The sequence below is a fragment of the Talaromyces rugulosus genome, chromosome IV (assembly GCF_013368755.1).
Source record: "Talaromyces rugulosus chromosome IV, complete sequence".
Lineage (NCBI taxonomy): Eukaryota > Fungi > Ascomycota > Eurotiomycetes > Eurotiales > Trichocomaceae > Talaromyces > Talaromyces rugulosus.
The window spans coordinates 4405404-4425820 of record NC_049564.1 but is presented as its reverse complement, the minus strand read 5'-3'; the positions used below and the strand labels follow the sequence as shown (position 1 = coordinate 4425820).

Below are 20417 nucleotides of genomic sequence, written 5' to 3'. Positions count from 1 at the left end.
CCGCTGATTGACTCGGAAGGATGTTCCAGAAATTTTACTCTGTGGTCGACCTTTTACCAAAATCGGAAATTAATGGGGGTTATCTACACGCCAATGCAGCTGCCCTTCTTCTTGTTTTTTTTTTTTTCGGTGTAAGGGATGATCGGAGATAGTCCACACACCTATTATTATAGACCCTCTTAAGGAGGGATACTTATGTAGCTTGTGTGGCGACGGGCATCTATAGTTGGTGGTCATAAATAGTTATTGTTGCGCTAGATATGCAGATGCTAACAGGGCAAGATCAATGGTGTGGCGTGGGAATTGTCCGTGTGGTGTGGGCATTTTCCGGGTATACGAATCTTGTATTCGTATTATTATTATTATAATTCAGATGTTTTGACGTAGACAGATTGATAAATGCTTTAGATTTCACGCCAAGGCAAATTAATATGAGCTCTCTACCAGGATAGCGTCAAGTATATGTATTACTATATTACTGGATGCATTGGGTGGGTTTTTTTTATCTACAAATTGTCGAATTCTCGACACATTCCTGACACTTGAGAAAGACATGCGATCAAAATCACGCATCGCACAGCCACTATATTTTATGCCACCATCGCATAGAATACCGAAAGAAAAATAAGAAAGATACAGAAAAACAAAAACAAAACAAAACAGGCGTACTGTAATTTCTGCATGCAGTGCATTAGCGAGTTAGTCGTGGTGCTTCGACGCCATGCCGCGTACCCCGTGTATTCCGCCAGCTGGCACGTCCATACATATATGTAGCAGGGCTCCCCGTACATATGTATATACTTCGGGGAAGCCCTCCCGGCTTAGGCGAAGGGGCCGTGAGGCGGCAAGCTGCATGACTTGTCCAGCAGCTTGCACGAAGGTGCTTGGCATTGCTTCTGCTGAATGGCCCAGGAGCGATATGTACTCTGTAGTGTAACAGCGCACACACACTAACACGGCCGGGGTTTGCTTATGAATTAGTTAGCAGTTAGCTAGTTATCCACTAGCAAGGTCCTTGAAGCTGGAGCTTTATCTAACATCGATCTTCTTTCGACCTGAAGAATGGCCCACACCTTGAGCCTAGCCCAGCTCAGATCGAGCTCGGATCCATCGGGATCTGTGTAGCTAGTATCTGTGCGAGAAACTCTCTCAGCATGAACTAATTCTAAATGGCTGCTAGGATTCCCACCCTGTCGATGCTTTCTATATGCGGACATGCGATGTTACTCTATGGCAAACCCCGAAGTAGCACGAAAAATACCCAATTACGTAGTAGTAATAACTTATTTTTGCTTCGACCGCCTCCTTTCTTCTTCCCTCTTCCCCGCACCCCTCACCCCTCACCGTTCTAGCCACCCATGTGGCTTCTAATGTCGGTTTGGCCACCCTCCCTAATGAGCAGTATTTTACGATGCTGCAAAGCCCGTAGATACCGTCTTGCATAATACAAGAGCCCTTGCGCATTCTGTGATGACCATGTATCGACCGGGCAGAGCTAAATCAGTGTTAGCTGCGAGTTGCGAACCCGGTTTCTGGAATAGACGAGCCGACGGGGTGGTTACACTGGGTGCCGTGGCTATGACACCAGACAACGAACTCTAAACAAGGAACCGAAAAGAGTCTGGAGCCGAATGACATATTGCCAAGAGAGAACTGCTATTGGGTGCTCTTCTGCGGGCCGATTGTCAACGGCAAGGCAGCATTGTTTGAGACACAGACAGACAGACAGCATGCCTGTCTGCCTGACCCACGTCTATGCAGACAATTGCTACAGTGTGCATACTTGGGCGCCGGGACAGCCGATCGAGGGCCAAAAGGGACGTCCAAAGGTGGGTGGGCTGATCGATGGGCTGATCCATGGTTTGTTGACGGTCCGGATCGCTTGAGATCGCGGGATCTGCGAGCGGCCGCAGCGGGATTTAGCCCGATCAGGAAGAGAGTCGGCCACTGCCTAGCGAGCTTGCTGGTGACTAAGCTCGTTAATTGGCGGACGATCTTCTGCGGTGGCTGCACTACTGCAGCAACTACAGCCCAAACAACTCCACACTGCTTCCTTTCTTTCCTGTCAACGACAAACTCCCAGCTCTCGAGCATCTCAATACACTTCGGATAAGTAGGATATGTCGGTAAATCCCAGCACCTCGAATATGGGGGAAAAAAGGAGGGAAAAAAAACGTACAGGCTGGGAAGATGCTTGCTTCTGTGCGCACTGACCCATCTAACCAAGCCAGGGGATCCTGGTCGACAAGCGTATGCAGGTCGAAGCGATATGGCTTCAATAAAGCCCTCCTCTCTAATCCTCAGGACCAACCATGCAGCTAAATATCAAACACCGGCCAGCTCCTCCCGCCCTAGTCAAGCTGCAAATCTTGCATATGTATGTACGTACGCTGTACGCACCTGGCTTGATCGCGTGGACGCCGCGGCTAGGAACAAACAGGCTTTGGCGATTAATCTTCCGGCCAGGAGAATTAAACGTTTGAGCAAGACCACTTGCAACGTAATCGATGACATGGCGGACCCGTTGATCGTTGGGATACGGCCTCGGAGATGATTCCTTATCTGGCCTATCTTGTCTCCATTCATTTTCTCGTTTGTTTCGCCCGCATGTTTATTCTCTATAGTTTCGCATGCCTAGCTAGGCTCGTAGCTACATTGAAAACTCGCAGTATCCTCCCGATACAACTCTTCACAGGGGGGGCAGCAGAAAACCTTCGGCATGTGATGTCATTTTGTTTTCGTCAGCGCTCAAACCCAGGGCTGATGCAGCTGGTTGTTGTCGTGGATGGATAGCTGCATAATACCCTCGGGATATTGATCGACGATACCCCAGCGAATCTAGTAAGCGATTACACAGTCGATCGTTTTTTTTTATCAACTTGATATAGTCTATCCGCAGCCAGCTAAATCGCGGAGACGTCGTCATGAAGCGCACTGATCATGCGGTCGATGACTCTCTTTGCTTTCAGTTACTTATTAATGCAAAAAAAAAAAAAAAAAAAAAAAAAAAAAAAACCTTTCTATTGGGCCACATGGACGCCGTTCGATAGTGTGTCTCAGGCCCCAAGTCGGTGAGAAATTGGGCTGTGAGGGCCGCAGAAGAACAGCAGCGCACTGCTGCAGTCCTGCAAACAAACCCAATAGATCAAGAGAAAAATCAGCAAAATTGCTGTACCACTTTGGATTTGTTCTGGGTGCCTCGAAAGAGAATCAAATATAGCGACCGCTTCATAGTCGCCATACGACTCGAGTCATTGGACTTGGTGATACTATCCCAAAATCAATGTGGGTCGATCGTGAAATCACATTAGCAAGGTCGTTGTAAAGGTTGCGGCTTTGTTCGGTCCCTTATTACTTCTGATCAACAACAAAGCCAACCTGAGATACCACGACACACAAGCAGCTTGGCACCCTTCTTGGGAATAACCTCGAACATCTTTACTGGGAAAAGCCCATTCTCCGAGAGTGATATCCGGCGTGTTTGGAAGCGAGATTGGTCTGGCCCGCGTTCAGACCTACGGGTGTCCCGGGGGGCTGGTATGCGACCTCTCGGACCCCTTCTCCCTCGTGATAACCTTATGGTTGGGGCCTATGATTCAGCGCTGTCAAAGCGGGAACCAAAAAATGAGATTCCCAAGACGTTCGCGGTTTTTTTTCCGGTTCCCCATAGAGGCGATCCATACGGGAGCGTTCCGCCGAACATGACTATATCTTCGGGCCAATCGCCCCCCAAGGATTACGATTGCCCCTTTGGCTGATGGTTAGAAAGACCCAGCTAGTACGAGTGTCTTGCCAAAGCAAATTGCTCCCAATCGCTTTTTGACGTTGTACTAACATCATAATCCCCGGCCCGCCACAGCGGCTACTAGGCGATACCCAAAAATACCCAATCTACTAGCATTAGATATCTTCCGAAAATTTATTGTTTCTTTAGACTGTTTTCATTGTGATCATGTGTCCAGGGACGTAACAATGGATTGACGGCAGCATGATAGACTAATGGCGATAAATCTACCGACCAAGACGCGGACTGTGAGGCGAACGTCATGAAACGCAAGGGACATACATGTGGGCGCATTATCGCCTTATAGAGGCTAGAGCATGCCGTAACACGTATTGCGAGTGCCACCAACTGGTACTCTGCGCAAAATAGACGCAACATGTACCTGTGCACAATCTGCACAGCCAGGCATTTCGGTCAGCTAGGGAATCGATCAAAGACTGCAACAAGAGCCCCGACAAGGTGAACTCTCGGTGGTTGTATCGGATCCGCTTTCTGAGCGATTGAGTTTGGTGTTGAGACTAACTGCAGAAAATAGTGTGTCCATGAACTGAGCTGCACCAATTACCTTTTATTATCTCTTGCCCCTTAGCAGATGACTGCACATCAAATTTGCCTAAAGGCATGTACCATATAACCGCGGGTATATGAACAACAGTTTATAGCAGCCAATCATACTTTTAAGGCGTCCGAGGCGGCTTCAAGCTTCCCATCAATCGGATTGGAGCGCCAACCACGCTTTCAATGTTGGGAGGGGGGCGATCCTTGCCGTCTCCCTACGTGACCCCGTAGTACGTACGCGCAGGGCTGGACCGTTCGTGTTTAGTGTTTGCCCTGTTGTGACTCAATAATACGTAATCGCTAAGCAACAAATTTATAACAATACGCACCATGAACCTCAATTGACAATGTAAATAGCTGTACCCCATACATAAATAGTATAACAGTGCGGGTGAGCCTCGGAAGAAAATCAACCTGGAGATCGCTTCCCATTGGAGATCATCACCAATACTAGCATTGCCAGTAACAATAGGGCCGGATCGCGATGGTCCATAGTTTTTGCGGATGCTCACTGGGACACTAGCCCTTGTTAACGGTCTGTGCTGCCGCCAAGTGTGTGTCTATTTTCGACGGCGCCTCACGGACGTTCTAGGGTTACACATTTCCTTGCCTAGGCCCGTCCGGTCTTTTGCAGATCAATCATGTACCCTGAATCACTGTTTCAGCAGAGACCGAATGGAATTGCACCAGTTCAAGATCCTGACCATTATACCCAGTGTGGCGACAATCGCACTTTTTGCCGTGTCCGTGGCTTTGTCGTGTATCCTGTTAGTGCATGTAGATACTGTCGCGCATCAATCACTGTGTCCGACGTGGAAGTCGACGCACGTGATGTCCAGGACAGCTGTCATCCAGTGTAAGAAAGGCGACGGTTTCAGCTGTCATTTGCCGGTCTGTGCGAAACATCTAGCCTCCATGACTATTCGCGGGATACAGTGATGGTAGCCCATACAAAGCTATAGTTGGCATTGGCGTAGCTCGGTATAACTCGGAGATATGGCCAACCTCGTCCTGGATACTGGCGAGTGATTTGCCTGCATTGGCGCCTCTCCATTTTCGGTCATTGGCCAGAACCGAAAAAGAAGTGTAGAGCTAGCGCACTGTTGCAGTTGGATCATGGATCTAGTCTGCCGGACTAGAACAATGTCATGGTCTTTTTTGGCCAAGCGCCATCGCCTTTCTTTTTCTTGCTTCTTTGTTTTTGTTTTCGCAATCGTTGCTTTTTGTCTCACGCGTCCTTTGTCTCCTTTGTCTCACCATAAGCCAAGTTGTTGGTATCTGACGGGCTGCAGTAGTGTCCAGTAGTTGTATACGGAGAGAAACGAAGGATGAAAGAAAGAAATAATAATGCTGGGAAAAAGGGAAGGTGCGGGCTCCCGTCGCTCCTTCCCGTCGTCCCGCACGCACAACATCCGCGACGTCGGCGTCCACATGGCGTCGTTAGCTATACCTCATGGTCCCCGAACCTTTCTCCTCCCAACAGCACTACGACCATTCCAGTTGCTACTACGTTACTCTCTTTTCCCGAGTCTTGCAGCCAGAGATCGTCGCACTAGCAGCTCATTTCTTCGTATACCGAAAACAACCCCCGCCGAAGCTCAGACAATGAATGCCTTCACCAGCGATGCTTGAGCCTTCCAGGGATCTTATCGCCACGTCGCCAGTGGCACCGGGCTGCATGCACGATTCTGGCCAGTCACCGTCCTCGGGGATAATTCTTCACGTCTCCCGATATCGAATTAAGCTGTTGGCATGCTGCCGCTCAAACCTCTGTACGACCTAGGTCCCCGTGTGTTACTTCATAGCGAGTCGACCTTCCAGCACTACGCTGTCTTCTCCACTACGAGGGCAGCCCATCAGCCTCATCCAACGGCTAGCTTCCACCAGTACCAGCAGAATTGCATTTCTCCTTTGCATTATACCAAGTAATCACAGCACGAATTGCTGTAGGCCTGGAATGCAAGTACAACTTGCGCGACAGGGAGACCCCGGTGGCATTTGCCCACCTGGCACTACTAAACTATAGTGGATGAGCTATCCAAACGCCATGCCCTCGGGCCCAGATGCTCGCAGAAGCAAAAATAAAGGAAGAAAGAAACTGAAATCGTGATGTTATTGCACTGGAGATTCTAACATTCTCATTGGCTTCGGGAAGGAATATCACGAACAACTTAATTGTCCAACTCCATCAATGGCTGTCATGTCAAAGCATTCCCTAATTAGATGCGGGGCTAAAGGGGTTGACAAGCGGGGACGTCATGGGACTCTTGGAACGCTCAAAACTCTCGAAATAGTGCGCCACACTCAGCCAAGGATTGCATCGCTCCGCTGGCATGCTGACAGAAACCAGATTGAGATCGCAAGACGTGCCGCCAGACGTGACCACCTTACCAGGTCCCTATTTTTCCTTCGATCGCCCAGGTTCCTCGCTCAAGCCTTTGTAATACTAAAGATGAAGAATTACAAGGAAATTAAAGGGTAGAACACCACACACCCTCGGTCAAATGGACAACTAGTGCTCGCTCTTTTCATTCCATGATTCAACCTCCGCGTAGCCAATTGTATACGCAAATCTCGAAATAACGTCAATGGTTGAGCAGACTATTACATTAGTGCCATCGCATATTCAAGTCTGATATCCCTCGCTTCGAGCGCTGCATGTAGTCTACATGGCATGGCGCCTGTGCATCGCTCCACCAACCAACGAAGCATGCAAGACTCCCGATCGTCGTTTCTCTTCCCCAATGACCCTCTCTTTTCTTTTTCTTAACTTACAACCGTCGTCTAGTATCTATGTACCGTATTACCGTGACTCACTTGTTCTCCCGCCATATCCACCTCGTTAGCACCCAAGACGCAAGATCCTGGTCGACCGGATCACGCACTTAGCTTCCGACAAAGTTAGATGGATCTGCCCCTACCACTAACTTTAGTGTACCCTCTCGGTGGTAGAATTAATGGATCTGCTTTTTAATGACTCTGTTTTAGGAAATACGCTTCTCTTATCTCCACTGTATTGTCGCGCTGGCCAAGAGGGCCGAACCGTAGAGAGGAGAAGGTCATTGCCGCTCTGACAGATGGCACATCTATATCAACCCCATGCCACCTCCCCCCTTGGACATTGATTCACAACATTCATTCTAAACATCTCTTTGCAAAGCCTTACATTCTCGAAGTGTTTGCCTCAACACTCAATTGCTCATACACACAAGGCTTTTGCTCTACACTCACATCTACTTGAAATCTATTGATACAACCTGCTTCCTTGTCTGGGTATATACACGGTTTATACTTTTTTTGTGACATCCTCCCCAAGTGCTACTTGCCCTTTCTCAAGATTTATTACCTCGGCGGCCTTTTGATTATTCGTACTTGATCTTTGTTTGTGCTTGTCAATCATCCGCCACCAAAGAACACATTGATCTCTGCGTGTGGTTGTCACCAAAAACAAGATATTTGCCCTACCTATATTGTCCCTCCAAAGAATCACAAACCAGAGACTGGCGATTGTGTGAATTTCGAATACCATTTTCAACATCTTGAAGTGACGACCTATCACTTCTCCTCGACATATCCAATTTATCACTACAGTCAGGATGGTTCTAAGGCCAATTTCACAGGGCACTGAGATGAAGGGGTCGCCTTCTAATGCTTCTCACGCGCAGGATAATAGGCCTTTTGAGACTCCTAGATCGGTTCGTGTTTTGATGAGCTGTCTGATCATGCAGAACGCTGACTAACCAATTTCTGCAGACTGTGGTATTTACCGGTGACGTTCCTTCATTTTGGGCCGTGATTTATATGGACAACAACGGAAACGTAGGAGAGACTTCGAATCTCCCGTCGAATTTCTTCACAGAGGAGCAATACCAGGATTTCAGAAATGCCAGCGAACTAGCTGGACAACGAGACCAGCAATTATCGATGCTGCCCGTTTCTACCGCCTTAAGAGTCGGGCCATCGCGGCGCTCCAGTCGATTCAAGCGCCGCAGAGGCAATGTTCGTGAGGAACCGCTCGCTGTTGAGTGCATAGACTCTTTCGACGACGAAATGGATCTTGTACCTCTCAAGATTGGCGATACGGACAAAGTGTCGGCTTATTACGAAAGTGTCTTCAAGAGATTACAACAGCTCAATTGTCGGATGTTGGCCAAATCATTCATCAAGCTCATCGAACCTCGTAAGCAAGTCAGACATCCGTACAATGGTGGCCGGGGCTCTGCGCCTGGTGAAAGAGGTGACCCAGAAATGACGAAGCCCGATTGGTGGCCCCGTGATGTTATTCATAAGGAGCCTGATCATCTCAGAAAAGAGTGTAAGTTTTGTCCTCTTCACCATTCCCGAAACCCTGCCGAGAATCATCTAGCTGAACAAAGACTAGTGCGTCTGAAACTTCTTGTCCATATCATCCAACAACTTTTGCCAATGGGAATCACTGCGGACAAACTCGAGGAAGTTGCAAACGATAGTAGGAGGCTCATCAAGCCTCCCTCGAAGGTTGGGATGCTGGACGAACTGTTCCGCGTCCGAAAATTAGAAGAAAGTTTTGTGCGACAAGAAGTTGGTAAGCTTTCCAAAAAAAAAAAAAAACTCGAATTTTGTTGGTATAGGATGAGAATTGATTTCGGTATAGATGCAACCACCGTTATTTATGTCGTCGATCACGAAGGAGCCAAGAAGAAAGAGCCCGGATCTGACTGCGAAGACGAGTTCGAGGAGGAAGTAGAGGATTCGAAAACCCCCCCTGGGACGCCACACATTCAGGCCTCGCATGATACTTCCCCAGTAGATATTTTCCAAATGCCCCCGGATCTGAACTTTGGAAGTCCAGACGGACAAATACAATTCCAATCCTCGCAACCAGATATTGGACATCAGTGCTTAGCAACAGCCAGCACCCCTATTCCAGCTCCAGTCATGACCCCGACAGCAAATCAATTCATGCACCACTCCTCCCCCTTTCCCTCTCCAACATCTCAAGAGCAAATGCAATCCATCCACCACCCAATACAGCCGCAAATGAACACGCAAAGTTCATTCTCAGCATGGTCACCTGCTTTCAACCAAAGCATGTTTACTCCTGTTGACTATACCGGGGTAAACCGCCAACAGATGGGCTACCCAGCATACACCGTTTGTCCTACACCTCCAGCTCACCAAGTCCCGTCTCCTCACACAATTCCTGACGTTGACCGTTCTCAATTCCACATGATGAATATGGGAAGTTTACCTTTTCGCACCGGCTCTTTGAATCACCCCAACCTCCTGCCACGCCCTGACGGCGCTGGTGTCCCACAAATGTGAACGATGTTGAGACAACAGACGGCCCTAACGACATTACGACGAATACGCGAAAATACCATTTGATGAAAATTTACGAGCGAATCTCACTCTAGAGGGCGTTGGCGGACACTGACTATTTACTGAAAATTCCCAGCGACATCATTTTTGCTTCTTTGAACATTACACAACTTTACACTGTGTTGGGGGGGCGGTGGGGGGGTCAGCTTTTATCTTCCTCACCTTTGTCATATACATACAAATCGACCTCATGTATATACTTGCCTTTTGGAAACCCTACCGATTTATCCGACAGTTACATGGTGGAGTACTGGTCTTGACAACCAGCAACCGCCAAAAAACGTCCCAGGTGTTCTGGGAGACTATTTCCTTTGTTTTTCTTTACCAGTACTCTTGCTTGACGTTTTTACGTTTGACTATTGCTTTTCGTTATGTTTTCGTTGCTCGCGTGGTTGATAAATGCTTTTCGGGAAAAAAGAAAAAAAGAAAAAAGAGGCATGGCGATGACGAATGAATGGCAATTAATGACTGACGAAGCGTGGTGTTTGCCAGATGAGCTGGGAGGTAATATTTGTTTATATATTGCAGTGATTATTTAATTCAAAAGTTTACATATTGATTTGAAGCACCCCTCTATATACCGTATATCCTTCAGGGCGTTAATCGGGGTTCCCCCACACGCGCCCGAAGAGGCAAGTAGCCGAGGATGAAGTGCGGAGATACCCCGGACTCGGAGCAGAGGGGCAAAGACTTCGTCTTTTCATTCTAACCAAACCAACAAGAAAAACATCTCTGCCGAGAGATTTGGCTGCAAGGGTTATCATCGTTGCCGTTGTCTTCTTTTCTACTGATAATAGCCATCAATGTTCCATCAGTGGCAACAGCACGACCCCGACAAGCGACCTCGTCTCGCGAGGACGCGTACTGGGTGTCTGACTTGCCGGTGAGTCAAAGAAGCTACTCTCATAGTCCCAAGTTATGAAGAAAAGGGGGTTTTTTTTGTCCGAAAGACTGACGGCGACGAATATCATTTAGACGGAGAAAAGTCCGCTGTAATGAGCAGCGGCCAGAGTGCGGCCATTGTAGTCGCCTGCATCTGTCATGTTCTTGGCCGCAGGATGGGTATGCGCCAATCGCCAAGATAGGCAAGGTGAAGACGAAGCTAGAAGGAGGTCATAAGCGACTGCAGCGATTACAGCAAAGACAGCAGCAACAGCAACAACAATTCCAGGCACATTCCCAGGCGCAATCGCAATTGCAATCGCAGCCGCAATCGCCACCGCAGTCACAACAGCAGCCACAGCAGCATATTCTACCTGACGTCGAATTCAGTGAGCTATTCAACTATGCGAGCTTTTTATGGGACGATTCTTCGCCGACATTATCCTCTGAATGGCCAACTGGGTCGTCGCCTCCCCTGAATGGCGATGCGATTGTGCCACACGATCAATTGCAATTACCATTCTCAATCACATCGCACGAAACGAGCAAGAGAACAACAGTACATGAACAGTTTTTTGATCCAAGGGAACTAGGAGGGATTGGTGACCACATGTCCAAGTCAGCCTACTTCACAACGTTCAATGAGTCCCAGTTAGCAGACTTCTTCGCACAATCCAACGCGCCGCCGATCCTGGCTCCGGTTGAGACGAGTTCACGCTGGTCTCGCATGAGGAAGATGCTGATATACATGTGCGGCAAGTCAACAATGGTCAAAAACGCGGTCATGGCATTTGCCGCGCTACAGACGCATTCACCGTCGGACCAAAATCCAACCATCTATTCCAAATACTACGACTCGTCTAGAGAGAAGTTGATTGAAGTCCTTGCTGAAATTAGAAAGGACCAGAGGGTGTTGACAACTGAACTCAAACATATTTTGGCCGTGGTCTTTTTATTGACTTATATTGATCTTTTGGCCGACGATGTCTTTAAGGCGCATGCGAACCTGAGAGAAGCCTATGATGCTTTGCAGTTGATTAAGAGCGGGACACTGGGCATTACGGGTTTGTTCTTTTATTACTTTGTAGTAAGTAATACAGCTTTGCTAATTTGATTTAAACTAATAGAGAAGTGCTTTTTATCCTGGCTTCGACTTCTCGACGGCCGCGCCGTGAGCGCTGGTGGAGAAGGCCTCTTCCTTAACGAGGACGAGATCAATATCACAGACGACATCGAAACACCCACTGAAGCCGCCGATGACAGCATGGAAAACGCGGAGACCGTATTAGAAGACATCCTCACCCGCCCGGCTTTTTCCTTCTTCCAAAAAGTGCAGTCTTTCATGGGCCGTATCTCACGAATCGATCCGTGGCATCGATCTCGCGGAACTGTCGAAGACGAAACAGAAGTCATGATTATCGCGCAAAAGATCAGCAAAGATATTAAAGCTCTTTGGCAGCAACGACCGCCTCTCATGGACCAGGCGATTGCGCAGAAACTAGCTCCTCCTTTACTAGCACCTTCACTGGCGAATACCATAACGCGCGCGTTGATGGTGTGTTATGCAAACTACCATGCTAGTTTTGTCCATTTACATCGGGTGGCTTATAAAAGTATGAATCTCTCTCTCTCTCTGCCCTTGTTTCATTGAGGCTGACTACATGATAGACCTCCCTCGCACACCAGATGTGAAAAACGCGCTCTCGGCCATTCGCGAAGTAATAGAAAACGTAATCCAGCTCCCCCCCGACGCTGATCCCAGTGAGCCTGTTTTCACGTTCACGTCTGGATCTCCGCTACCGAGTAACATGCTCTGGCCGCTACTGATGCTTGGCGTTGAGTCTGACGATCAGACTCAGCGAACGTGGGTGGTGGCCTCGATGAAGAGTATGGAAAGCATCGTGTCGAATGCAAAAATCACCGCGGATGTTTTGGAGGAAGTTATCAGGCGACAAGATGAGACGGGGCAGAGAGTTGATATTAGGCAAGTTATGCACGACACTTTCACTCGGGCTTTTGCTATTGTATAATCATGTATGTATATGTATGTATGTATCTATAAACTATATAACCTGAAACCAGTCTATTTTTCACATGCAGTTGAATATTCAAGTAATACTAAACCTTTGGTTTGTTAAACATAACTTCCCCAGTCCCGACTTTGGTATCATGCATCGCGCTAAAGTGCTGCCTCGATCTTTTGAAGCGGCTTCACAGTCTCCGTAATCCATTCTCTTTTCCCTTGATCCAAGAACTTCGGATACGGCCTTCGGCACCAAGTGCTGTCCTCTGGGTATTCACGATACTTTCCAACAACCCATTTTGTGCCGTTGATGCCACCTTTTCCGAAGCCCCATTCGACGCTGGCTAGTTTGATCTGTAGCTCTTCGGCTTCGGCTTTTTTGCCAGAAGTATAAAGGTTGAAGATCTCGATGCATGCCTTCAATTATATATTAGTTCCAATCAAATTTTACCGAGAGAGAGAGGGAAAAAGACCAACCTTGGGGTAGAGGTTGGCAAGACCGGTGATACATCCTGTTCCACCAACGCTCAGACACGGAACAAGCCAGTCACTCTGGCCAGCAAGAGCGACAAACGAAGGCTGGGCCCCAGATTTAGCCAGCCCAGGGCCAAACTTGGCCGCCGTGCGCGAGACCGACGCAATTGTGCCGCATGTGAGCTTGACAGCGACGATGTTCGGGTGGTCGCCGAGAGTCTGCAACATCTCCGAGTTCACATTCAACCCGCTCACCACACCCGGGAAATTGTAGATGACGATAGGAATCGGTGACGCGGAGGCGACCTCCTGAAAGAATGCGACAATGGCATCCGAGTCGAGCGCAAAGTGGAAAAACGACGGGACCAAGACGAGGACATAGTCCGCGCCGGCCTTGGAGGCAAGCTTGGTATCTTCAATGATGGCATGCGTGCAGCCTCCGAATGTGCCGCAGGTGATTGCGAGATCTGCTCGGCCCAGTCTTGTTGCGACGGAGCGTGTGAGACTCACTAATCTTGACTTTTCGTCTGGTGTGAGAGTTGCGGCTTCGCCGTTGGTGCCAGCGATTACAACACCGTGTAGCCCGCTGCCTACGAGGAACTCGAGATGACGCTCTTGGAGCTCCCAGTCTATCGACTGTGTATCATCAGACCGGAACCATGTCAAGCTGGGGACGTGGATTCCGGGAGGGTATGATTTGCCAATGGATCCCATTTTTGCTCTTTTTCTCGGAGGTCTGGAGAGGTAAGAAAAAAGTTCCTTTGTTTTTCAAAACTTCAAAAATAAATTTAGAAAGAAAGAAACAAAGGGCTTTTATTTTAAACAAGACATCGGGTGTCTTCCCGTTTGGCAGTTGATACTATTATCATTTCCATTTTGGGAAATTAGGCGATCGGGAATCCGCTTCTGGACTGGGGCCTCTCTGCGCTAACCGCTTTGGTCCTGCTTTGAGCGACGACGAGACAGCCAATCGTGTTGCTTTCTTGTTTATTCTTGGTTCAATCTTTAAAACGAAAAAAGCCTATTATTAATAGTGAATTGGTCATCATCTATGGACGACATAGTGACTTTTCAAATGCTCAAAAGAAAAGTATGTTTCATAGGCGTTTGTGATCAATAATGGTAATCTTTTGCTTAGAGAGCGTGTATTGTTTCCTAACTAATTGATACAACTACTGTCTCGTATTTTTTTGTGGTTTTTTTTTTGTATTAAATAGTAACAGGAAGAAGTCAAGGAGTCATTATTAGTTGTGACATTGAAAAAACCCGATTTTTGTATTTAAAAAGCTTGGTAGATCTATAAGCTCAGCCTCAGGGCGGAGCACGCAGTCACTCATCATGACTCATAAATTGCTTTACAAGTATATGTAATCACACTGCATGTATACATTTATTACAATCTTTTTGTCCAAAGCCTTGTTTATATACTGCTCATTCCTGCAGCCCAACGTCGTGAATCTGGAAATCAACAGCAGATAAAGAGCTTATCGGACTCACGGAGGGGCAGCGATAAAGATCTGCCCGCCACCCGCTCCGCCATTTTAACCTGTCAACTGCAATTTCATTCTACGTCATGGCGACCCCGGGGACCCAGCCGGACGACTTTTTGAAGAGGCCTCTTTATGGTGAGTACTGTTGACGCTATTGTTTTGTGATCGCAAAAAGGTAACATTTCGGAATCACCCAGTGTACGACCTTCCAGCGGAGCTCTTGTCGACTTTGACGATAAAATCCGACGCCCAGCCCACCTCCGTTGCGACCACAGGAACCGCAACCCCAGCTTTGTCAGAGTCATCAGAGAAGGATAATGGCATCCCAACAACAAAAACCTGTGGCCTATGCCAGGTAACCTTCCAAACCGTGCAGGAACTACGCGACCATGCCCGGTCCGATCACCACAGATATAACATCAAGGCTCAGCTCCGTGGCAACCCGCTCCTGACCGAGACCGAATTTACAAAAGCAATCGGCGAGATCGACGAGTCAATCTCGGGCTCGGAAAGCTCCGAGTCGGAATCAGAGGAGGACGATCCTCGATCGGCAGATTCGACGTTGGTGGCGCTGTTGAAGAAGCAGGCAAAAATCTCGCAAGGGGCCGAAGACAATGAAGAGTCGCGGAAACAAGGAAGCACTGGAAGGCAGCCTCTCGTTTGGTTTTCTAGCCCAAAGCTCCCTTCGAATACTTCTGTCGGAATATATAGAGGGCTTTTCACGAACGAGGAACAAGACGAGCCCGGCCATATGGTGGACTCCCTGCGCAAGAAGCAACTCGAGCCATTTAAGCGTGTAAACAATTCTGCGGCTACGGCTTCGAATTCTGGGCCGCATATCTTTATGTGTATGATTGGCGGTGGCCACTTTGCTGCCATGATCGTTGCGCTCGCTCCTGAAATACAAAAACGAGGAGGTATTGAGGAAAGACAAGCTCGAGTGATAGCCCACAAGACATTCCATCGATATACAACTCGCCGAAAGCAAGGTGGCTCACAATCGGCAAGTGATGCCTCGAGAGGAGCAGCGCATTCTGCCGGATCCAGCTTACGAAGGTACAACGAAGCCGCACTGGAAAAGGACATTCGTGATCTGCTGCGGGATTGGAAAAGCATGATCGACACTTCGCAGCTTGTCTTTGTTCGTGCCACGGGTAATACAAACCGCAGAACTCTATTTGGGCCATACGAAGGGCAGATCCTGAAGCATAATGACCCAAGACTCCGAAACTTTCCGTTCAGCACCCGCCGTGCGACCCAGGCAGAGCTGATGAGATGTTTCAAGGAAATGACAAGAGTTAAGATCAGCCAAATTGACGAGGCTGCCTTGGCTGCTGCCGAGGCCAAACAACATGAAGCAGTTTCAAAATCACCGAAGCCCGCTCAACAACCAAAGAAGCCGAAGCTGACCGAAGAAGAAGAGGCAGCGATGCTCCACACGTCACAGATTCAGGCTCTTATCCGCCGCTCGAAAGCGCCGGCTCTCCTTTCATATATTTCAAACAATGCTATTGATCTGTCTTTCAAGTTCTTCCCTGCGGACGCATCCCAACATCATCATGCTCCTACCCCTCTGCATCTTGCAGCGAACTCAGACTCTCCCGCGCTTGTATCTTCGCTTTTAACAAAAGCGAAGTTTGACCCAACTGTCCAGAACGACGAGGGTAGGACACCCTTTGATCTCACCAGAGACCGCGCCACACGCGATGCCTTTAGAGTCGCCAGGCATGAACTAGGCGAATCAGCTTGGGACTGGGAAGCAGCACATGTCCCCCCTCCCATAGCCCGTGCAGACGTGGATCGCCGCCAGGTTCAGGAGAAGGAGGAAGCTGCAAAGGAAGAGGCAACCCGGCGCAAGGCTGAGTTGGATCGTTTGAAAGCAGAGGAAGCTGCCAAGGCGACCGCTACAGAAACAAAGAGAAATGCGGGCGGTCGAAAACTGGCGTCTTTGGAGAAGACTGCTGCAGAAAAGCGAGAAGATGAAATGCGAGGAATGACGCCGGAGATGAGAACGAGGCTGGAACGAGAGCGTCGCGCCAGGGCTGCCGAAGAGCGCATCCGGAGGTTGCAGGGAAAGTGAATGTGTTAGAACTGTGTCTTTCTGGGATTCCTGGCTATAAAGACACTTGATGAAGCCATATGTAGCAAAATATTATAGACAAGCGATGAACATTGCATTCAAATGTTGTACCAAGGTCATCTGACGCTGCGTAGACTTGCACCTTCCGTTTTGGGTGGCAGCGGGTACCGCCTTCCGTACATGTAGCAACAGAGGGCACACTCGCTATCTCCTCTCTCTCTCTCTCTCTCTCTCTCTCTCTCTCTTCATCCGTCATTCCCTGCTCGTGTCTACGGTAATATATTCATACACTTACATGGGCTTTGTTGTGCAAGGTGAGAAAACGCTAGCCGTGGCATCTCCAGTGCAAGTGGATTTAGAGCCATCTTTGGCGGACTTCCCCTTCTTCTGTCCTGGGTGAATCGTTTTAAAACGGGATTCTGTGCGGCCATCATGGTCTCAGACACCCAAGACCCGTTACGTCGTGTCGGGACGATCTACCGTTGGAACCCAGAGACAAAAGGGGTGGCTGATGCCCAGCACATCTCCGCTTACAGTCCTCTTTATGTTGGAAGAGATCGGAAGCTCTGGTATGTTACTCTCCCTATTGGTGGTTATGTCGTTGACGACGATTCAACATCCAGTGAGTACACATTTGACGACCTCCGCGTATCAGCACAACATCTTCGAATCTATACGATCGTCTACGACTTTGAGAACCCTTTAGACATCCCCCCTTTGGTGTATGCGCAGGATCTATCTTTGAACGGAACGTTTTGGAATGGGCTGCCAATTGATAAGCAAAACGGAGGGGCGGTCCTGCTAAGTGACGGCGATATTCTGCGATTGTCTCCGGAGAGCTACCTTGAGTTTCGGTGTGAGCTGGCCGATAAACTCTTGCCTCCAGTTCAAAGGAAGGAAGCAAATGTTTGTCTTCGAATCTTTTGTTGGAATTTGCTGACAGGGGCCAGGATTTTGCGGGCGATTATTTGATCACGAACCGTCTCCTAGGAGAAGGGAGTTTCGGTCAAGTACGTATGGCAGTGAGTATGCGAAGCGCAAGCCAAGTCGCATGCAAAGTCGTCGATCTCAGAGCTGTGAAGAAGGTGGTGGAAAAGAAAATGCGTCACGGCGAATTGAAAGGAACGAGTCTTTTAGAACTTCAGAAACGAGAAGTCGACATCCTTCAAAAGCTATGCCATGTATGTACAAACCTACTGTGTCAAGATTATCCTAACGTGACTAGCCCAACATCATCAGAGTTGAGAAAGTGATTCGTACAGAGGATTCATTGTTAGTTCCACAGCAAGTCCAGCAGAGACAATACTGACCTTTATAGATACATTTTCGAAGACCTCATCGCGGCTGGTGACCTTTTCGCATTCGTTGAATCGATGGGTGGCGATATCAAAGACTTCGATGCGGCCTCAATAATGCAACAAATTCTAATTGCTCTGGATTACCTACACGATAGCAACATTGTGCACCGTGATTTGAAGCCTGAGAACATTCTCATGACGTCTCACGCGGACGGGCGCCGGGTGGTGCTTGCGGACTTTGGATGCGCTCAGGTTGTTCTATCAGACATCAAGCGCATGTCTTCAGTTGTCGGAACGTGGGACTACACTGCGCCGTAGGTTCTCTGTTATTAGTGGAGGCTTTGATAGCTTAGGGAATGTGAGGGTCTAACAATTTAGCAGTGAAGTTTATAAAAAGTCCGCAGCACAAGGATACACCAAGTCAGTAGACCTCTGGTCAGTTGGGTGTATAACGGTTGTTCTTTTGACGGGGTCTCCTCCGTTTCCATTTTCACCCTCCGGGCAGATCGAGGGTAACGAACCCGGTGACATGGATGAGGTTTTCAAACAACCTAGGTGGGCTGAGGCGAGTGCATTGGCGCAAAACTTTGTTCTTGCATTGCTTGTTCTAGACGAGAAGAGAAGACTGAGTGCAAAAGAAGCTCTTGGGCATTGTTGGTTCACCAATCCGGAGTACAAATGGAGATTGGATCGCGACTACCAAGCAGCTATTGGCGACTGGCGTCCTCAAACTGTCAGGTCCGGTGCTTCTTCATCGCGTCGTTCTGTCATTAATGTGAGAAAGAGGAGAAAGGATAATTCGGTTCCAAAGAATGGTTCTTCTATCAGGGGAAGGTTCGGATCGGGGGAATTGCCTAGTGTCGCTTGCCATGCAAAGCAGTGGTTATCAGCAGGTGAAGAGAAGCTGGCATTTCCTCCAAGAAAAGATACTTACTCTGCTTTGCAAGGTTCAATAACGTTGGAAACGTCAATAGGGAGTGAGAACTCGTCGGAACGTACCAAAGAGGCTGGACACTTGCAAACGAGTGCGGCTTATTCCCGGGTCATGCCTACGTCAGTAGACCACAATCTCCGCCGACCATTCAGCCCACACGCATGGAGTGCATTGATGGAAAAGTCTACTTCCTATGACCCTACGAAATCCACTCGATGCAAGAGAGACCAGAGTGTGGGCGTCAAAGGTGCTGTGATGGGAGTGAAGCAAGGAGAGCCATCAGGGTTGGAAGTTTTGCAAGAGGCAAACGATCACAGCGACGCTTCTACAACAGAGCCCTTGCTGATTTGCACAACTGGAGCAAAAAGAGATATCAGCAGCGCTCTCGGCTCTTGGTCGGGCGAGTCACAGGAAGGAGGCGAAGTGTATGAGGAAGTGGAGAACAAGGTGACGGGCAAAATACAGCGAATTCTGTACGGCGAGAAGCGACGGCTGTAATGCCCACACCCTTGATGGCGTCTTGTGGATATCAAGGGTAAGAGAGGGACAGGTGATCTATCCTGCGATATAGACTATTGATATCGACCAACTGTCATTCGCTATGGGTTATGAGGTTGATAGGGTTAGATTTGACCAGACAATCGTTTCCAAATGAAGAGACTTTAACATTGAATTATCAATTTATACGGATATCTATTATTCATTGTCCAGATGTCAACTGGTAAATAGCTTCTAGCAGCCAGTCAATATTGAAATTACATTAATAAAAAGGCTCTTCCCGGTCAACGAAGGCCAATGTCGATCAATCACCACTGGACCAATCAAACCAGAACATCAAACCAAAACCCAACAGCCTTTGAAGTGTAAACTGATTCATGTTTGGCAAGTATACGATCCGAATTTGGGATAGACTTCCCAAATAGGAAATATAAAAGCGGCAGACTCGGCAGCAAATGGGGCACGCAAGGAGGCTGGGGACGGACCCACCAGTTAGATCACCTTGCATCGCCGATTACTTGCATGAAAACGGGCTCGATAAGATGGTGTGGCTTGATTATCGGAGGTTGTTTAATTTCCTATCGATTATGCCGACCCCAGCCGCTCGTAGGTATGCAATGCAGAAGCCACACGGGTGGACGGACGCAGTCGGTTCGCGCAGGACGTACGTGCCTGCTAGTCTGCATAGAACCTGTTTACATCAATGTATTTGTAGGTGTAAATATCGTTCATAAGGGTTACTTGAAAATCAAACCTAACCTTTCAAAAGCATTTCAATGCCTTGACTTTCTACGTTCTCCGTTCTCCGGAAAACGTATCAAGGGTCAGAATAAATCCCCGATCGGGGTAATAATATCCATCCTGCGTGGGGAGAGGGTTCATTCCTGGAAGGCTGGAGCTGCTGCTTCGATGGATGGTTGTCGGGGTAACTTGTATCCCTTGTTTGGGCAGCACGAGTCATGCGATTAGGATTGATTAGGGCTATATACGATGAGTGAGTGGGTAGTTTAGCAACATTGAAGGCTGGCATGGAGG

General features: G+C 48.3%; 4 protein-coding genes across 4 annotated transcripts; 3 read left to right on the top strand and 1 right to left on the bottom strand.

The window, feature by feature from the left end:
* Positions 1 to 7938: 7938 nt before the first annotated feature.
* TRUGW13939_08231 (uncharacterized protein) lies at positions 7939 to 9646 on the top strand (the record flags this gene model as incomplete). Its single annotated transcript, XM_035491367.1, has 4 exons — positions 7939 to 8037; positions 8096 to 8657; positions 8724 to 8906; positions 8976 to 9646. 4 exons carry the CDS (start codon positions 7939 to 7941, stop codon positions 9644 to 9646), a joined length of 1515 nt encoding a protein of 504 aa, XP_035347260.1.
* Positions 9647 to 10506: 860 nt separating this feature from the next.
* Positions 10507 to 12615, top strand: TRUGW13939_08230 (uncharacterized protein; the record flags this gene model as incomplete). The annotated part of the gene is made up of 4 exons (XM_035491366.1): positions 10507 to 10586; positions 10679 to 11649; positions 11713 to 12198; positions 12254 to 12615. The coding sequence occupies 4 exons, from the start codon at positions 10507 to 10509 to the stop codon at positions 12613 to 12615; spliced, it is 1899 nt and encodes a 632-aa protein (XP_035347259.1).
* Positions 12616 to 12764: 149 nt separating this feature from the next.
* On the bottom strand, positions 12765 to 13796 carry TRUGW13939_08229 (uncharacterized protein; the record flags this gene model as incomplete). The annotated part of the gene is made up of 2 exons (XM_035491365.1): positions 12765 to 13025; positions 13086 to 13796. 2 exons carry the CDS (start codon positions 13794 to 13796, stop codon positions 12765 to 12767), a joined length of 972 nt encoding a protein of 323 aa, XP_035347258.1.
* Positions 13797 to 14655: 859 nt separating this feature from the next.
* TRUGW13939_08228 (uncharacterized protein) lies at positions 14656 to 19382 on the top strand (the record flags this gene model as incomplete). Its single annotated transcript, XM_035491364.1, has 7 exons — positions 14656 to 14707; positions 14770 to 16648; positions 16997 to 17558; positions 17603 to 17833; positions 17878 to 17924; positions 17971 to 18264; positions 18332 to 19382. The coding sequence occupies 7 exons, from the start codon at positions 14656 to 14658 to the stop codon at positions 19380 to 19382; spliced, it is 4116 nt and encodes a 1371-aa protein (XP_035347257.1).
* Positions 19383 to 20417: the final 1035 nt, after the last annotated feature.